Source organism: Amaranthus tricolor, chromosome 9, assembly GCF_026212465.1.
Source record: "Amaranthus tricolor cultivar Red isolate AtriRed21 chromosome 9, ASM2621246v1, whole genome shotgun sequence".
In the NCBI taxonomy this organism is placed as follows: domain Eukaryota; kingdom Viridiplantae; phylum Streptophyta; class Magnoliopsida; order Caryophyllales; family Amaranthaceae; genus Amaranthus; species Amaranthus tricolor.
The window spans coordinates 27540543-27559857 of record NC_080055.1 but is presented as its reverse complement, the minus strand read 5'-3'; the positions used below and the strand labels follow the sequence as shown (position 1 = coordinate 27559857).

At 31.7% G+C, this 19315-nt stretch overlaps 3 protein-coding genes across 5 annotated transcripts; 1 reads left to right on the top strand and 2 right to left on the bottom strand.

The window, feature by feature from the left end:
- Positions 1 to 708: 708 nt before the first annotated feature.
- Positions 709 to 6433, bottom strand: LOC130824200 (uncharacterized). 3 transcript variants are annotated; one of them, XM_057689099.1, is made up of 8 exons: positions 6112 to 6433; positions 5737 to 5817; positions 5150 to 5439; positions 3989 to 4074; positions 3800 to 3916; positions 2873 to 3724; positions 2168 to 2384; positions 709 to 1178 (listed from the first exon to the last, which is right to left on the bottom strand). In XM_057689099.1, exons 2-8 carry the CDS (start codon positions 5808 to 5810, stop codon positions 958 to 960), a joined length of 1857 nt encoding a protein of 618 aa, XP_057545082.1. In that variant the 5' UTR covers positions 5811 to 5817; positions 6112 to 6433; the 3' UTR covers positions 709 to 957. The 3 variants fall into 3 exon arrangements, with proteins under 3 accessions (XP_057545082.1, XP_057545081.1, XP_057545083.1); XM_057689098.1 differs by having other exon boundaries at positions 726 to 1178; positions 5737 to 5820; XM_057689100.1 differs by lacking the exon at positions 5737 to 5817 and having other exon boundaries at positions 726 to 1178.
- A 2607-nt stretch (positions 6434 to 9040) lies between these two features.
- On the top strand, positions 9041 to 9919 carry LOC130824265 (uncharacterized). The gene has a single exon (XM_057689196.1). It carries the CDS (start codon positions 9085 to 9087, stop codon positions 9712 to 9714), a length of 630 nt encoding a protein of 209 aa, XP_057545179.1. The 5' UTR covers positions 9041 to 9084; the 3' UTR covers positions 9715 to 9919.
- A 1255-nt stretch (positions 9920 to 11174) lies between these two features.
- Positions 11175 to 16997, bottom strand: LOC130823445 (TPD1 protein homolog 1-like). The gene is made up of 2 exons (XM_057688065.1): positions 16937 to 16997; positions 11175 to 11540 (listed from the first exon to the last, which is right to left on the bottom strand). The coding sequence occupies exons 1-2, from the start codon at positions 16995 to 16997 to the stop codon at positions 11182 to 11184; spliced, it is 420 nt and encodes a 139-aa protein (XP_057544048.1). The 3' UTR covers positions 11175 to 11181.
- Positions 16998 to 19315: the final 2318 nt, after the last annotated feature.

Below are 19315 nucleotides of genomic sequence, written 5' to 3'. Positions count from 1 at the left end.
TGAAACAAAAAAGCATATCAATTGACAACTAAACATTTACCAAAAAGGCCTAGGAGAAGGAATAAACAAGTGGATGGTGTAACTAAGTGAATGAAAAAATAGAAAAAATAAGTTTTTCAAAGAGATTAGGATAAATAATGGTATTAAACAATCCTACTTATTTCAATTAAAAAATATGTATTGAAATCAAAATGACAGCCTAAATGAATAGTGTATGACAAAATTGGGTTTGTTTTGAGAGCAAGGCACATAACAATTATTATATTGTCAAATATCCGTTAAACACGCAATTCAAGTTGATAGTAATATATCATTATACTTGTAATTAATAATTAATAGTGATATTTTAAAACAATCAGTTGCAAGTAGTAGTATTTTAAAACAGAGATAATAGATAGTAAATGTAAAAAGAACTCTCATCAATAGAAAATAAACAAAAACGGCTGTTAAAATGTAATAAAGAAGATATTTAATCATCGGTATAGTAAATGTAAAAAGGATTCTCATCAACAAAAAACAAACAAAAACTGTTGTTAAAATGCAATAAAAAAGAAGATATTTAATCATCGGTAGTTTACTAGTCCTTGTATATTTTGAATCAATAGTTAACTTTTTTTTTCTATAATCTATACATCATCCCAAAAAACTGTTGCTAAAATGAATCAACCCATTTATAGTACCCCCCCCCCCCCCCCCCCCCCCCCCCCCTAAATCAATGAGACTCTGAGTGTATGTACAAAACAGAATTTACTTGCATTCGAGTTTTACACCCAAGAAAAAGGCTTCATCTGAGGCGTTTTTCCAGAGTTCCGTTGCTTGTTATTTCCAACTACGTTTCCTACATTTCCGCCTACACGATCTTTAACTACTTGCTCACCAATTCGACCTCAAAAATGTATGTTTCATTGGATACCTCCTACATGCCATAATGTTCTCAATACTTGTACGACTGTGGACCTAATCGTGTGTGGCTTTGACAGGTGCGTCAAGTCCATCTTCTTCGGCTTCAGCAACTTCTGAAATAGTTGGCATAGCACAATTATTCAAGCAAGAGTTTGAAGTTGCGGAGATGTAAGAGAGAATATCAGGCCTTGTCTTTGCGTTCACCCATGAACTGTTGATCCAATCTTTGGCAGTCCGTACATGCGATTTTTCAACTGTCAAATACCTGTTTTCTCCTAAGAACCAAAAACCGCATCACAAAGTTAACGTTTAGTCATAATTACGAGGTAGGCTGAAGTGAGGAAATGAATTACTTTTAAACAAGATGCTGGTTTATCTTTCAAGTAAAAGCTATCATGTTTCGATAGTTCCGTCACAAAGGGGTCATACCTAGGAGAGTGAGTTCCTCGGTTCAATGTACAACGAAATCAAATAAAGAAAACGATGACTCGAGTAATTAAGGTTGATTTCGCAAAATTGTCCTTTTTAAAAGGACAATCGTTTTTCTTCCGGAAAACAAGAATCATAGAGTGACTTTCATACATATGACGAGCCTAGTATATGTAATCTAATTCCTACAAATTATGTGAAAGTGGTGAGAACATTTTCAAAAAAGGAATGCTGCAAACAAACAACGAAAATGAAAAGTGTTGCTAGAAAACCATGCCGTTTTCCTTATTTTTTACAAAAATTCACACCGTATCGGCCGCGATTCACGTTATTACACCGTTATAGCCGTTTTCCACGAAACCGCAACTGGTTCCGCAAACACATACGCAGCCGCAGTTTTATTCCATGAGGTAGACACATTCATAATGTATATTGGTTCCAAAGGACTAATGAGTACAACAACAATGCCGGAGCCTCGATCCCATAAAACGAGATTGGCTACACGAAACAATAATCTAGTCCCCAATGATCTTTCATAAAAATCCTCCTCTTTCATGCCTGCCTACGTCTTATCAAGTGATGTTCTATCACTCTTTCCACGACTTCATGGTGTGACTATAAAGTACGAACTAGTGAGTACAAATGTTTATATCCAGATTGGTTCCGTTAGTAGAAGTCATCAAAATGATTAAAACCGAAAGTTTACGGAAAATCAACAGTGAACATACAAAGAGTTAACAGTGATTCAAATTATTTAAGTGGCGGTAAAGTGACTAAGTGAAGAGGTGGCTGTAAATGGTTGACTGCAGGAATAAAGCTAAGGAGTACAGCTTACCAGGAAAGTAAATAAGTAGGTGATCAGGTTCACAAACGTTAGTAGCGATGATGACACCTTCCCACCAACCATCACACCACCAAACATCCACCGCTGCCCCCACCTCAAGGATGCAGTCACCACAGTCCTTAGGTGGACGTGGACGGGTAGTAAGACGGCCAGAGCATCTCAGGCCCAATTTATCCGGAGCTGCCACTTTAGATGAAGTAACCCACTCCTGTAACAAACATATATAAAAACATTTTAAGTCGTTATTTTTATAGAAACTAACAGCCCATTTGGTAATTGGAATTAATTAGTGGAAACGGTAATGGAAAGCTAATATAATTTTGATAGATATATCTCTTGACAAATTTAATGGTCATGCTGATTCTCCTTTAACAATCTCATTTTCTTAACAAAATTCATTCCAATGTATTACCATCTAAACATGTGGTATTACGTGGTAATGAAAAATTGTGAACAAAAACATTTTTATGATCAAACTTTCATTACCATGGGAATGACATAATACATATCATGAAAATTTACACAATAAATCATTCTCATTACCACCAATTAGTACCGTTAACCAAATGGGCTGTAACGTTTATGCATGATTGATTCAAAGCAAACGATGAACTAGCCAAATATAGTAATGTGGGGGCTAGATAAAGAGCGTGTAAAAGCATGATATATATGTAAACCTTCAAGATGTACAATTACCTGCAAATTTCCGGATTGATCAGCATCCTCCAGATCACAATATTGAACTTTCAAATTCTTCCGGGAGGTCTCCAAAACCGTGCATCTGAACCAACAACCTCGGACACCACTATCTTGACAAAGAAGCTCTATCTCATCATCGATCTTAAATGAAGTAGACGCATCAACGTCATGATGCCTTTCTACATTTGTTCCAAGCTCCACTGTTCTCCCAGCAAACGTGATCTTCAGCTTTCGGTACGATGACACCGCTTTTATCATTTCACTCCCCAATACAGCGGGACTGGTTTCAGCTCTACACATCTTTTTACTACAACCTCGTACTTTGACATCACCCTTTTGGTCTTCATAAAGCCTCTTTCTTTTATAAGCTTTTTTATGAACATTCCCAATAGCTGAGTTTCCTTGCTGACCCTCGCTAAAATTATGATCCTTGGTCTTCTTCTTAGAGAAAAGATGTTTTATACAAGATAAAGCTGCTTGATTACGATAACCCAGCAGTTTGCTCACAGTAAAAGGTCTGATCTCTGTCTTTTTTAACTGTCTGAAGCAAAAATGTACCCGGCACAAGATAGAATGCGGTAGAATAGACAAACATTGCTCGTAATGTTGGGGAGTTAAGACGCTAGCAGGTCCATTGATACATTCCGCATTAATCGCTTGGACATAAGGTGTTTTAAATACTTCCCGGGGATGGGCATCCAGCACAGACACTAAACTTAAAATTTCCTCATCAAGATAGAACCACCGCACTTTTACTTTCTTTTGCGTCTTATTATCCTCGTACATATCTTCTAAGTAACCAAGGTAACGATTTCCTTCTGAAGACATGATGAACACGAAGGAATGCACCTGCGGAAATGATGGGTTAAGTGTAAAGATCGCAAATGTTACTGCAGGACGATATTATAAGAGGTAGATTCTTACAGATATGATTAACCCTGCTCGGTTCAAAGATGGGTAATGCATGAGTTGTTTGGAACAAGTCCAACCTTTTCCGTTCCACACAATATCGGAATTTTCAGCCTTCAACTTCCTGGGAAGCTAAACAAGAAAATCAGCAAAGTCAGCAATAGTCGATAAGGAAAACCTTATCGAAATAGCGCATATACGTACCATCACAGGGGAATGAGATATCAAAAGACTGTTCGATTTACGAACGCAAACCTGAAAAGGCTGCACAAAACCATCATCTGATAATTCTGACAAAACATCAAAAGTTCTTATTAGCAACGCTAGCAATCATCATAGTAGTAGAAATCACAAACATAGTTTATGTAGAAAATCAAACATTAGAGGAAAATCAAGCTCAATGATATAGATTATCTCTAAAAATATAGAACAGAAGTTTAAAGAGATACAAAACTTATTCTCCGTGATTAATCTAACGAAATGACGTATCCAGTGTATATTCTATTATGTACTAAAGACTTAACAGATGTAATGTTAATATTACAATTCCATTAATAGCTTTAGAGACCATAATCTTGCGAATATAAACAACATTCAAGAAGATCCCGGAAATTACTATAGCATACATCACGTAAAATTTATCTTTCTTATGATCTTGCTTTGATTGTTTCCAAAGGGAGGATGGTAACAAGACATATCAGATAGAAATGTCTTAACCTCTTTTGTTCAAGCAATATTATCAAACCATTTCAGTACTTCCAATTTAAGAAACTTAACAGATTTTGACACATGAGAGGTCTTCCATTATACTCGAAAGAGTAACTTACGCAACACAAAACGATAAAACAGATTGCAAGGTTTTATCTATATCCTCCCAATCACAAACTCTCAACCACATTAGTCGAAACCCCTAAGGTTTATAACATCCAAAATCGCAAGCCTCTTTTACGGTAATTGTCATAGAGTTTAGAAACAATAGTAAATATAGACAATAGTCGTTACCAGTGTAACATGATTCGCCAGTTAATTCACTTTTTGAATTCACGATCCACTGAAAAATTCACTTTTTGAATTCACGATCCACTGAAAATGACCCTAAAATAGCCCAAAACCGACTATAATACGCTTTTTGATTCGTGATTCGCAAAGAGATTAGTGAATCGTGTGACACTCGTTACCATCATTCATCAGAATTGCACAAGATAATCCACAAGGTCACAAGCAAGATTTTTTCATACTAAACTGATGTTACCCTCGTTAGAATCAACATTGTCCTCTCAACTTACAGAAAAAACAAGGTCCAACAACGTATTTTAGAATAGAAAAGCATCCATTAAGTAGCAGTAAATAAGCATAAAGACTCACCAGACCGCGACTTTTGCTGTTTCGAGACTACCTCAGAGAGCCAATCTATGACTTCTCTTCGAGACCGCCATTTGGTGATAGTATTAACATTAGTAAAGGAGGCATAATCATTAATAAATTCTTCAGAAACAACATATAACATATGTCTAATACTCCTTTCAGTGCCTTCAACAGCCAGCACAGACTCCTCCATTGAATCAATAAGGTAATAATGAACTTTACGATTACCTTTTTCCTTCGAAATAATCCGTTCCTCCCATGAGACAAATCTCTTTTCATCCATCAATATCCTGATTGCAATAAATCCCACAAAGTTTATATACTACAACAAAATTAAGATCAATTTTGATGGGCATATAGAATATAGTTAAACAATCCATAGGAGTTTCAGAAACCTCTACAAAGTGAGTGAGGGTACATTTGTTAGGCCATGACAATTCGTCGCATGATCGTCCCATGGACCCACTTGTGTGGACACACACATGGGGTGGGTTCGGGCCCACAAACCCGTGTGTGTCCACACAAATGGCCCATGGGGTGATCATGTGACGAATTTTCACGGCCTAACAACATTAAGGAATCATTACATATTGGTGTTCTTGCTTTTGTTCTTGCATAGTTTCCTTTGGATGTCAATATTCACAACAATTTTGATGGGCATTCATCATCTACTAAACAAAATACAGGAAAATGGGGAAACATATTAAATATAGATAAACAATCCTTACGATGTATTAAATTTTACGTAAAACCCAGATATAGATACAAACAGAAAAACAAACAAACCCAGAAATTTTAATGGGTATAATCAACTAAACAAAATATGGGGAAATGGGGGAAACATTGATTATAACCAAACAACCCATATGATAACAATGCAATTACAATTAAAACCTAAATGTTAAGTGAATTTCATTTCTTTATAACATTTGAACATCTAAAAAAAAGGAAGAGAGAATCACCTGTTGTATTGGTACTGGGGAAATTCAGAAGGGAATATATAATTACGGGGAATATCGAAGAGGAAAATCGATTATGATTAATGATCATCAAAAAAATTGAAAATTTTATTGTTTGGGAGAGTGGGAATTGGAAACTGGAAAGTGATACTAAGACTGGGGATGGAAAGGGTTTTTGATTGGGTTGTCTCTGTGTTGGGAACAACTGTAGAAGGCTGCTGGTCGTTGCGGTTGAAGGTTTTAAACACTAAACCTCTCAAAATTAACTCAATCAACTCATAATTGAATATTGCTCAACTCAACCGCATATATCAAAACTTAAAAAGGTAAGTCTTAGGTGACAAGAGTATATAATTCACTCAGTTCTCTAATCAACTACTTTAATATTATAAGGGACTAACATAAAAATTTGCTTCCTACGAATTTGTTAGTATCAAAATATATAAACATAAATTTTTAATAAAAGTGTTATAAAATTATAATATTTCTTAGAAAATAGATGGAGAATGTTCGAATATATAGTGCTTTTAACAAAAAAGACTCGGTTGTTAATATAAGTATTAATTACAGCTAGTCTCTTGAGAGACCGTCTCTTTCCCTTTGAGAGACGTATCTTAAACCCAACCTATTAAAGATTAATGTTTATTTATTGTATTCTTAATGCCTACTTAATGTATCCTTAATGTCTACTTTCAATATCTTAAATGTCTACTTACATCATTCTTAATGCCTATATAAATATTTTAAAAAATATAATGAGCCGGCCCAATTAGGGATACTTACAAGAATTTGTGTATTAATTAAAATGGTGTATTTTTTTAGGCAAATTTGGGTAATTTTCCAACAAAATTATCATAATGATTCTTTGTCATTTTCAAAATATTTTTTAATTATCACATATCTTTTATTTCTTGATGAAATATTATAGAAATTAAAATTTTAATGAAGAAACTTTATTAATTAGCAAATACTTAAATTAAGGAATAAGTTGATTTAACTTTGGTAAGAATTATTTCATATGGCAAATCACCATGAGAATGTCATGTGAAATTTTAGTCTTTTTATTAGATTGTACGATATGATGGTTAATCACTATGAGAATGCCATGAAAATTTTACAGTCTTTTTATTAGATAGTATGATTTATTAGATTCTATGATTGGTTATAAGTGATAGTAAGTGTATACTGAGTTAGTAGACATGATCGCACCATGAAATGTTTTTCATTTAAGAATTTATAAGGCTAAAATCCCATCAAACACTTGAAAACATAACATATGTGTCTAAGTCGAATTTGAAATTAATCTCGTTATTACATTTTTAATGAGTTTGATTTTATCATTTTATTTGAATGTAAAATAAAGGTTAGATCATTAAATTTAGTTGAAACTCATAACTATAAAATTTATAATTCTTATGGAGTAAGTTGAAAAGTAAAACTTTTTTTCTTTAAATATTTTTATACTTTATTTTTTACAATAATAAAATTTAAGAATAACAAAACAAACAATAACAAAAACATTTGTATGATAACACTATTTATTATACCATATATTCAACTAATGATTTTTTATTTTATAATAATTTTAAAATAATAATATAATAATATAATACGAATGTTATTATAATTAAACATTGTATAAAAGCAACTGATGAAGTAACTAATAAGTTACATTGTTAAGAAAGAAATTAACAAATATATTCAAAACAAGCCGACGATCAGACATTTTTTTACCTAAAAACTAAACTTAACTTTAAAATAAAGTTAAAATTATGTAAAAAAATTAACATTAATACAAAAATCATTTTTAATTCAACCTAAAATATCATCATCATCATACCCAGTGCATTCCGCCCATAAAACTACGAGTAGGGTCTGGGGAGGAAAGGACGGCAGCAACTCATACCCCATTAAGGAGAGCGCGGCCAATGAGTCCTTCAACTCGAGAAAGATCATGAGTATTTCCTGCAAAAAATAAGACTGAGTGAACTGACGTTAACTTCACAAGCCTGTATCTAATCACCCAAATGTGATCGTTAAATATTAAATAAAGATAAATAAAATGCATAAATATAATTCTAAATCAATTTGATAATTAGAACATTTCGTCTTGTATGAGACCGCCTCACCATGAGATGGTTCATATAATTAGCCCATTACTTTAATTAATTGCTTTAACATCGTAAGTGATTGTTTTAAGGTTATAATTAATCACTCTAAGACTATAAAAAGTAATTATTTTAAAATTATAAGTAATCACTTTAACGTTATAAGTGATCACTTTAAGACAAAAAATGCATATTAGGCCAGCCCAATAGAGATCCGTCTCATTTAAGAATTAGTGTAATAAGAATGAAAATCTCTATCACAATTCTGATTTGGGAAATTTCACATAGTAGCATCGAACTTTCGTAAAACGCTAGTGGTAGCACTTTTGTAAAATTTTTCCGCATGGTAGCATCCAATTTATACCTAATCTAACTGTCGTAGCATTTTCCGTTAAATTTTTGTCTATTTTCGTTTAATTAACTATTTTGACGTTTTTACCTTATTAAGTGTTGTTTTTGTCTTTATAATTTGTCTTATGCTCTACGATGTTTAATTCATCATTTTGACGTTTAATACATCATTTAATTTACCAAAACTTTCAAATGTTTAATTTATCGTTTAATTCACCGTTGAACGTTAAAATGGTTAAATTAAACATTTGAGAGCATAAAAATGATTTAAGGCTAATTATAAAGTTAACAACCAACACTTAATAAAGGTAAAAATGTTAGAATGGTAAATTAAACGGAAATTAATAAGAATTTAACGGAAAATACTACGACAGCTAGATAAGCCATAAATTAGATACTATGGAAAAATTTTAATAAAAGTGAAATTTCTCTTCTAATTTCTACACTATATTTTGTGTTTTTTCAAAAGGGGCCCATTTAACAAAGATAACAAGATGAGGCACATCACACCACAAAGATGAGGCACTTCTTGATTCCTTCCACTAATACCATTGCCAATTGCTATACAATCTTCCCCAAACTTCAATCTACTCAAAACAAATCAATGAAGACTATTTTATTGAAATCTCAACTATTTCTCCATTCCCTTCCACTTAAACAACCCATAACTAAAACCCTAATCCCAAATTCTTCATCCTTCCATTTCCCAAATCCCATTAATCCTCCATCAAAAACCCAACAATGGTTAATAAAATCCCACAAAGAAGAACAAATAACTGTTACATCATCATCAGGTGATGATGATCATCATCAAGAGTTGAGAAAGAGGAGTATACAGGTGATAACAGGAGCTGCTTCAATTGGGCTTCTGATGCTGTTAATGGGCCAAGATAAGGCATGGGCTTTAGGCCCAGAAGGCCCATTAATGGAGGAATTCTGGGAGAATGTTAGAAGATATGCATTGTATGCTCTTACTGTTAGTACTGGGGCTGTTTATACACTTTTTCAGCCTATAATTGAGCTGCTTAAGAATCCCATTTCTGCTCTTCTTATTGTGATTATATTTGTGGGTTCTTTCTTTATTGTTTCTCAGATTCTTTCTGCTATGGTTGGGGTTTCTGAGTTTTCATATGAATATGCTTATTAGAAGTAGGCCGAGGAAAGAAGGAACTGACGGAGTCTATTACTAGATTCTTGTTCATTTATAGAACTTTTACTATAAGTTTTGTATGCCATTTTGATACTTATGTTTAATTAGGATCTAATTTATGAGTAATAATAATTAATTTTTAGTAGTGTTGATGAATTGAGTCCAATCAAACTTATTATATATGGTGGTGTATGCCATTCAATGTTGGTGTTCGTTTTTTTTACTCTTGATTGATACTCTAGGTGTTAGTATTAGGGATGTTTATGGGTCCAGGATTTTATTGGATCCGTTCTTTTTTTAAGGGTTTGGGTCTTATTTTTTGAGACCCATCGGATTTGGATTTAGAAAAAATATGACGAGTCCGGGTCTGCGTCTCAAGGTGCAAATTCGGACCCGGACCCAGACCCTAGACCCGGACTCGGACCCAATATTAATTTACGTTTTAGTAATTAATTTGTATTCGAATTTTATGGACTTGTAATACGATAATAAGTTGCTTACAAAAATAAAAAACTCGCAAAAGGTTTAATTTTGACAATCAAAGAGACTTTATTTAAGACCCAATAAGGACCCTAGATCCGTCAGATCCGGAAGGTTTAGGTTTGCTTTGGACCCTTAGGGTCCGAATCCGGGTCTGGATCTATAAAAAATAAAAGGGTCCGAGTTCGGGTCCAGCCAGACCCGCTTCAGACCCGTCCCATGTTCCTCCCTAGTTAGAATGCTTAAAGCACAAATTTAAATGTCATTCACCGTTCTTTTATCAGGTTGATCCTAAATTTTGAGAGATTCAAAGTGAAATATTAATTTGCCAATTACTAAATATGTTATTATTTTGTTATTACTACAGATTTTTTAACTATTAAATATTAAAGCGTTGTTTTTTAAAATGGGTCTAGAGTACAGTCCCTTTTGCCCTTATAGGGCTAGCCCTGCCTATTATACTATAATATTGGTGTGTTTTATGGGGTCACATGTAGTGAGAGATCATACAAACTAGAGAGGAATAAAGGGAGGGTGATTACAAGCTAAGACGATTTTAGAATACTAGTTTAATGTGAGCCAAATACTGTCTCCATATGTGTGCATACTACTTAAAGTGACATTCTTTCTGTTATATGTTAGACAATTACACTCACAATCAAACAAAATTCTGGTTAACTTGATAAACCATTTCTAGTACAAATATTGTTCTTTATTAAATTACACATATGATGCATATTATAGAAAAATATCATCAATGTTTATTTATTATAGACTAAATGCACAAGAATATAAAAGCTATTATGCAGACTCGAAAACTCATATTCGACATAAATTAATGTCTGAGTGTCCAATTTGACTTACATTATAGAAAAGTGCAATATTTTTGGTTTAAATATAGTGTCAAAGTGTTGTACAAGCGTAAATAAAAGACCTGACACAGATCGATACTTAAGGTAAAGTAAAGAGTACAAGTAACAAACTTTAGAAGCAATCAACAGAGGAAATAGATAGAGGGTAACTAAAACTATTGGCATACTGAAAAGACAAGCTTTCCCCAGCAGCTAAAGGATCACCATCGTTAACAAGACAATCATCATAGGAAAGTCTCCTAAAAACGTTGGGATCAACGAGCCTAGCAGAGCTAAACCACCCACAACTGACATGGATGTTACCAATGTTGCAGCCTTCTACGTTGGCGTTGAGTATTTGTACTGTAAAGGTTGGGATTCCGTTTGGCAATGGTGTGCTTGGGCCTTGGTATATGTCTATGTCGTCCGATGAACATAATGTTGTTGTTGATGATGGTGATCCTGTTTCAGGACTATTGTCTGATCCATAATCTGTCAACACACATATATTTTAAATGATCGTCCATTAGCAAATGGAAAACAGACTATCACGTCTGGGGCCCCAAATTCTTTAGAGTCTAAAAATTTAATCTCGAATTTTTGTATAAGACCCACTGAGACTTAAATTTTGTTTGCATGTACATGATTGTTATTAACTTGCATTAAATTAAAAATAATTTATATTTTTTATTAAAGTAATATGAGTTATTAATGTTTTTATATAGAGTAACTTAAATAGCAACAATAAAAAAATAATGGAGTAATATATTATTAAGTTAGTCTTGTATAGGATTGTCATACTATAAGAATAACCTATATAGTTAGCACATTTCTCTATATAATAGCTTTAAGGTTATGAATGAATGATCACTTTAAAATAGTAGTTGATGACTTTAATGTTAAAAGTGATCACTTTAAGAAATCCAATAGAAATAGTCTCACTATGAAACCATCTCATTTGAGAATTTGTGTATTTGTTTATTAACCCTTATGTTTTTAGGAGTCTTTTTATCTATCGCTTTGGGACCAAAAATAAACAAGGCGTCTATGTTAAATTTATACTTACTCCGTTCTTTTATTACTTGCACCGTAGTTAACTTCGATAATATTCACCAAGCAAATTGACTTTTATATTGTCTGTAATCTATAAATTAAAACATAGTCATATGAGATTTTGTTTGAATTATTTCGATTCAACGTTTATTAAAATCTAATTTCTATAATTTTTGATATGCATAATTAGAAATATTAAAGATTAGATTCATATATTGAAGGGTGTGAAATAGCAAATGGTGTAAGTAAATAAGCACGGACTAAGTACTAAAATTAAAGTATATAAGACCTTATTCGAAAAAGTATAAACTATTAGCCGTTATGTCAGGGAAACAACTAAATAAAAATTAAAGTCTTTTGAATTAGGAGTATTGATAAAAAATAATACATTCAACCAAATGTTTATACTGATGATTATAACTTTATAAAAGTATGTTATAAACTGTACGAACTTTATAAAAGTATGTTATAAACTGTACAACACTATCGTCTCCTCGTATTAGAGCTCTTTGAAGTGAGATATTAATAAGTCAAAATTAAATAAAAGCTCAATTATACAAGTTGATAGAAATTAATACACTGTATAGTGTTGTAAACTCAATCTGAGTAGCTATTAATAAAAGCATGAGTAGCAGAATTACTTTACGATTGCATGCAAGTCTACAGTCTAATACTGACTGAAGCCTTTCTGAAAAATTAACACTTGGACAATATTCACTAACCCATAAGATCAGATAAGAATACTACTTCAACCACAGTCCAGCGTATTAATTAGGATGAGAATGTTGGATAATTTTTGGGTATTAGGGCGATAATATTAACTAATTTTCACAATTAATTATTTAAGAGAGTTTTTCCATAAGATTGGGAATAGTGCATATTTTATTCTCTTAAGATATTGAAAATCACGGTCTTATTTTATTTAAAGCAAGTATCGTATTTTCAAATTAAATTTAATTTTCATCTATGACTCGAACTACCATAAAAAAAAGGTCATTTTATCCAAATATTGACCTAAGCAAAAAGATTAAAAAGAGCGTAGGGATCGGAGTATATTTAACATATTATTATTGGTAAAATCCTTAATTGTGAGGAGATGGTACAATTTGTTTTTGGTACGGACTAAGTTGAAAGAGAGGAGAGTTAGAACTTAAAAGAAAAAAATAAAATTTAAAACTATGATCTTATTCGAGAAAAGTGATAAATGTAACATATTCATACAGGATCCAATTTAATTAATATTAATTTCAAATAGACTATAATTAATTGGAATTCTTTGTGGCTAGCAAAACTAACATTAACGTACCATATATTGTTCTTCTAGTATTTGTATGTCATAAGTATAACATCGTCTTGAATATTCTTAAGATCTTGTGCATCAAAACCTTAAACATGATCCTTAGATATAACAACTAGTTTAAATCTCATTAAAAAGTAATTAGAAAAACAATCTACATTTAAAAAAAAAATTCAATATTAGATATAATATATAAAAAAACAATTAGTTGAGGTATTGTTCATTTTGCTTATGCATTATAATCTATCAACCTATAACTATTTAACAAAAGCTAATTTAACTTACTAATTCAATATGAATTGAATTTGAAATAAGTGGATTTAGATTAAGACTTTTGACCAATTAATTAAATGGATTGATTCGGCCTGACTAGTTTATTAAATGAGTTAGATTAAGGAATTTTAACCTGATACAAATTTGTATAACTCATTTAATTAAACGAGTTAAATTCAAATTAAATTAAAAAGTATAACCTGAACTTGATTCATTTAGGTTAAGTGAGTTTGAAATCAAGTCGACCTGATCAATAATAGATCATGTAAGAATTGTAATTTTCGACCCAATTAACTAAACGGATTAGGTTTTAATTAGGAGATTTCTGACTTTTATACATATATATATATATATATATATATATATATATATATATATATATATAGATACATACATATATATATATATACATATATATGATCTGAACCCCGACCCTACCCAACATAATATGTTTGATATGTCTAGGCTGAGAAAATGGAAAAATTAAATAAAAATCAAACCTAAAATCCGATGAAAGTAATACATATACTCTTCAACTGCAATAAAATCCGATTCTAGTATAAAATTGGAACAAGGATATATATATGGGAAATAGGGAGAGATAAGAAGAGAGGAAGCGTTATATTATTATATACCTGAAAGAGAAAGTAGAGACAAATTGCTAAAGATTAGCAAGTAAAGTATGTAAACTTGAAGTTGAAAGTGATAGCTTTGCTCTATGCCACTTGCTCTCATGGTCTTCAATCTTGACTCTTGACTCTTAGACTCTTCAGGCTTCAAATATTTATCCACACCAACCCAATCTAGTATATATATACGGACTTTTTTACATTCTTTGGCTTAAATTAGTTGCTATATTTTTTATGCTTTCACTTCATTGTTTTGTTAATTTCTTAGTATATACTTAGTTGCATATAATTATAATTAAATAAAATTTTATATAATTATACTTTTCAAAAATAATATTGGGAGATAAATAGTTTTTACAATTAAGGTGTAATGGAGGTTGGATTACCAAATGGCAATGGATTTACTATGTGAACTTGGACGAATTTTATGATCAAGTGAACTAGCTGAAGGCCGGGGAACGGGGATTAACAAAGTTGGTAAGTGTTATATAGGAGCATTACACCTTTGTGCTATTTTTTTTTTATTTAAATGAACCTAAAATTCATTTATAAAAATGTCATACGACATCTACAATAAGATTACAATTGACATAACAGTAGTAATCAAACAAAACTTTATATAGAAAAAATCACGATTATTATAAAGAAGATCTAACACTGAAACATTTCCTCTATCACATTATTATTTAATACATCTTCCTCTTTGATCTGCTGCGACATTGAAATAGAGATAAGTTTGCCACTATTTATTGTATTAACAGAACTATACATGTGATGATGTCATACTAGAGCTGTTCATTGGTGGGCTACCCGCCAGGCCCGGTCCGCCCGGCTCGAAAAACGGGCGGGCATGGACAACGTTTTTTTTAAAAAAATTAAGTTTGGACGGGTAATACCCGCCCGCCAAGATAAATGGGCGGGTAGCGACACAAAAAAATACCCGCGGTATACCCGCCCGCCCGCTTAGTTTAATATATATTAAATTTTTAATAATCAATTATATTAAGTTACCCAAAAAAAAAATATACTTTTTGTTATTCTTTATTATTAAAAGTTGAATATATTTTAAATATTATTATTATTATTATTATTATTAATTATTATTATTATATGGGTACTCTCTCAAGGTACATCGAATATGTTTAATTATGGTGAGCCATGTTTAGAAATATATTTACCTATTGATGAATGATTTCCCATTCATATTTTTTTCCATCTTTGTATTTGTATTTTTTTAGTGTTTTGAAGATAAAGCTTTATGATAATCATTTTATGACACTGTATTTTGCTATGTATCAGTTCACAATGTAGCATGCTGGTAATTCTTGGCTTTCTGCAACATATTAAGGTGTCGTAGGCTCAACCGAGCACAAAGTCATGTTTGCTCAAGTTTTTTCTCCGTGAATTTCTAAAAAAGTGCATAGATACTGGCTCGATCGAGCGATATAGTTTGACCACTCGATCGAGCGATATAGTTTGACCAATTCGAACGGACACTCTGAAAATTAGAAGAAGATGAAGAGGAGGATGAAGATGACGATTGTGTTACCATTGACTAAGTTTTTTGAAACTTTTTATGTATTTTTATATACCTGTAATTCGAGTATTTTGAGACTTTTTACGTATTTGGAGTATTTTGGACGATGTATTGTATTTTAATTATTATCAAAACCCAACTTTATATTTTGTATTATATTTTTGATATTTATGTAATAAATACCCGCCTACCCGCGGGTCCCGCCCGCTTTAAAAATGGGCGGGTAGCGACAAAAAATTATGCCCTCAAATGCGGGCGCGGTTTTGTATATTTGTGCCCGCGGGTAGATTTTATAGCAAATATCCGATCCGCTACCCGCCCAAGCCCGCCCATAAACAGCTCTATGTCATACACCTTTTTACCATCGAATTGATAATAAGACTCCAAATTCTCACAATGGGAGACTTAAAAACCCAATATATGGATAGATTGAATCTAATAAATGGATAAAATCATAGAACAACTCTATAATATAAAGAAAATAGATTTTATTTGTAATTAAAAACAACAAAAGAAAAAATAAAGAGATTTTGTACTACATAATTTATCGTACTTTTTATTTTAGCACGTCACAATAAATTTGTCTCATTTTTATTTTAAATTTAGTCACTTTTATTTTATATATTCTTTTTTTTTCTAAATACCTCATTATTTATTTATTATAATCAACTCAATACCAGTCCAATAATATCTATGTGCCAAAAATAAATAAAATAAAATGGCTAATATATACAAATATTTATAGCAGTACGGTCTACATAGGAGTATTACCACTAGAAATTAGTGCAATTAATACATTTATCCGACAACAGCTCTTCTAACTGTTACAGGGATATTTAAGAGTATTAGATAAAGACAAGTCATGATCATATCAATTAACGTTTTATTATTGTATTAAACAGTGTTAGTGAAAATGAAATTTAGTACTAATTTTTATGAAATACATTATACTCCATGTTATTATCATTGTGATAAAAACTCTTATTTTTAATTATCTGTTTTTACTTTTTCATCGCAATTTTCTATTACTACGCACTTAAGTAGAAATGACAAAATAGATAGATGGATGCAATTAGCTCCACCCTATATCCTTATTCACCTAAGATTTTCATGCCAATGCAACCACTTATCCGCCACCTCATCATCATTATCATCATCATATCCAGTGTATCCCGCTCATAGAAAATTATGATCCTGGAAGGAAAGCAGTAACTCATATTCATAAAGGAGAGTGCAGCCAAAGAGTCTCTTGGCTCGAGAAAGATTCACAGATAAATAATCAGAAAGATCCGATCCACAGATAATGGATAAAATTTTTATACCCATACTTGCCTATCTGAATAATGGGTATGCATTCAAACTCATCTTCACTCAGTTATCGCCAAGAGGGTAAATATTAAATAATGCAATTTGCTATTAGCATATATTTAGCCGTGCCGAAGGTGGCCTGCAGTTCAGATTAATGAGTAACCAAGCTCCGCAAGTTTTATGCATGCATTCAGTTCATCCTCTTCCTTTACTTAATTCTTACCGTCTTTCTAAGCCACTTGTTTCACAAGCACATACTATGAACCCATCGTTTGGCTTTTCTACTTACTCAGGAATAATTATCTCATGGAATTTTATTTAATCAACTTTAATCCAATCTACATTTTAGTAACAATTAGAGATTTCAACGGGCCGGGTTGGGTCGGGTCAAAGGATTAAAATCCAACCCACTTTGACCCCAATTTTTAAAAGTTTATAAAATAGTTTTTTTTATTATACTTTATGACCCATTGGATCGACCCACTTATGTATATAATAATATTATTTAAATACATTTGAAAAAAGTGGTAAATTTTTTTCGCAATTAATTCTTATAATTATCCGACGCTACCCTTTACACCAAGGCACGTTAATGACTCGCCCCGTTATTGACCCGACCTGCTAATAACCCGTTAAAACGTGACCCAACCCTTGACTCGTTGGTCGCTCCCCCATTATAAACCTCTAGTTACCAACTATCAAATAATTTTTTTAAACATCTTTTTGACAACCGGCTTATAAACTAATACCTTGAGCTAATTAAACCAACCAAGAACACCAATTAACACTTATTTACAAACAAACCCTAAATGAATTTAGCAATATGACGCATAAGTGATTATAGAGCTATGATTATACCTTTGTCTTAAGAACATACTTCCTCCGTTGTGAAATACTCGCTATATAATGTTTTTTACATTATTTATTGTTCAGACTTGAATTTAAAATTATGTGAAAAACAATATAGACTCATGATTCTATTTTAAACTGACACAATACATCTGACTCAAAATCAATTCGATAACCCGAATTAACTGTGGTGATGTACTCCTAAGAAATAGGGCCTGCTGAATGCTGATGGCAACTCTTCTTGCTCTAAAGGGCCTCCTTTTAAAGTCATATTGTGAGATTAAAAAAATGTAATGTATGTGGAGGGGATAATAGAAAATTATTTGACTTTCACCTTTCAAGAAAGCTGAAAAGTGCTCATGGATATTATACACACAAAAAAAGAGGATAGCAGGACAAAGTCTACTTTCATTTTTCAAGTTAGTAAGAAGGTCAAATACTCAAATATGTGTAAAAATGCATTGCAAATAGGTAAAGGCGGTTTAATTTGGATAAAATATTATTTGTTTATTTCTTTAAATTTACCACTAATCGTATTGGCCAAATTAATAGTTTAATTTTCGAGAAATTAAGACAAAAAAAAAAATCAAATTGTATAAATAACGGAGTATAATAAAATATAGATGAAAAATTAATCTTAAAAAAATTGATAAGAACCATTTCCATCAAAAAAGTTTAACATTAAAATGTATGAGATCACGCACAAAAATTGAGATTGTAGCAAACTAAAGGTACATAAAAAGTATAGTTTAATGCATTTCAAGACACCAAAACCATAATTCATTGGATGCTATCATAAACAATAATGCCAAACTCTTAAATAAAATACTCTTATTCATCCTTAATTTTTGATTAATTTGTAATCTATAAGTTCAAATATAGTCAAGTGAGATTTTGTTTAATTCGTCTCGATATAAAGATTATTAATATCAAATTTTTATAATTTTTTATTATACATAATTATAGATATTAAGAATTGAATTAATGCATTGGACCGCGTGAAAAAGCAAAAATTACAAGTATTTTGGGACGGAAAATATATATTGATTGAAGATTAACACTACGCAAAGTATCAATTAGTTTTTCATTTCTTTATGAACGTTGATGACAATCTAAAGAAAGGCATCAATTGTCCAAAATACTAAAATAAAGTGAATCGAACATTTAAATTTGCATGTTGAATCAATTCAATTATCACTCTTTGAAATATATGTTACACAATTCAGTATTAAAAGAATATTTAATCATATAAGTTGGGCCTAAGTTTTCCAAATATCCTTTCACAGGCATCAATCTCAGCAAGAAAAGTAATGTCATCAGG

Excerpts from the sequence above, each read along its gene's own strand:
- LOC130824265 (XM_057689196.1), top strand. The coding sequence starts at position 9,085 with ATGAGGCACTTCTTGATTCCTTCCACTAATACCATTGCCAATTGCTAT.
- LOC130823445 (XM_057688065.1), bottom strand. The coding sequence starts at position 16,997 with ATGATGATGATAATGATGATGAGGTGGCGGATAAGTGGTTGCATTGGC. Across the intron at positions 11,541-16,936 it reads CATTGGCATGAAAATCTTAG|ATTATGGATCAGACAATAGT; the intron begins GTGAATAAGGAT and ends GTGTGTTGACAG.
- LOC130824200 (XM_057689099.1), bottom strand. The coding sequence starts at position 5,810 with ATGCCCATCAAAATTGTTGTGAATATTGACATCCAAAGGAAACTATGC. Across the intron at positions 3,725-3,799 it reads GAGCAGGGTTAATCATATCT|GTGCATTCCTTCGTGTTCAT; the intron begins GTAAGAATCTAC and ends TCATTTCCGCAG. Across the intron at positions 2,385-2,872 it reads ATCAATCCGGAAATTTGCAG|GAGTGGGTTACTTCATCTAA; the intron begins GTAATTGTACAT and ends TGTTTGTTACAG.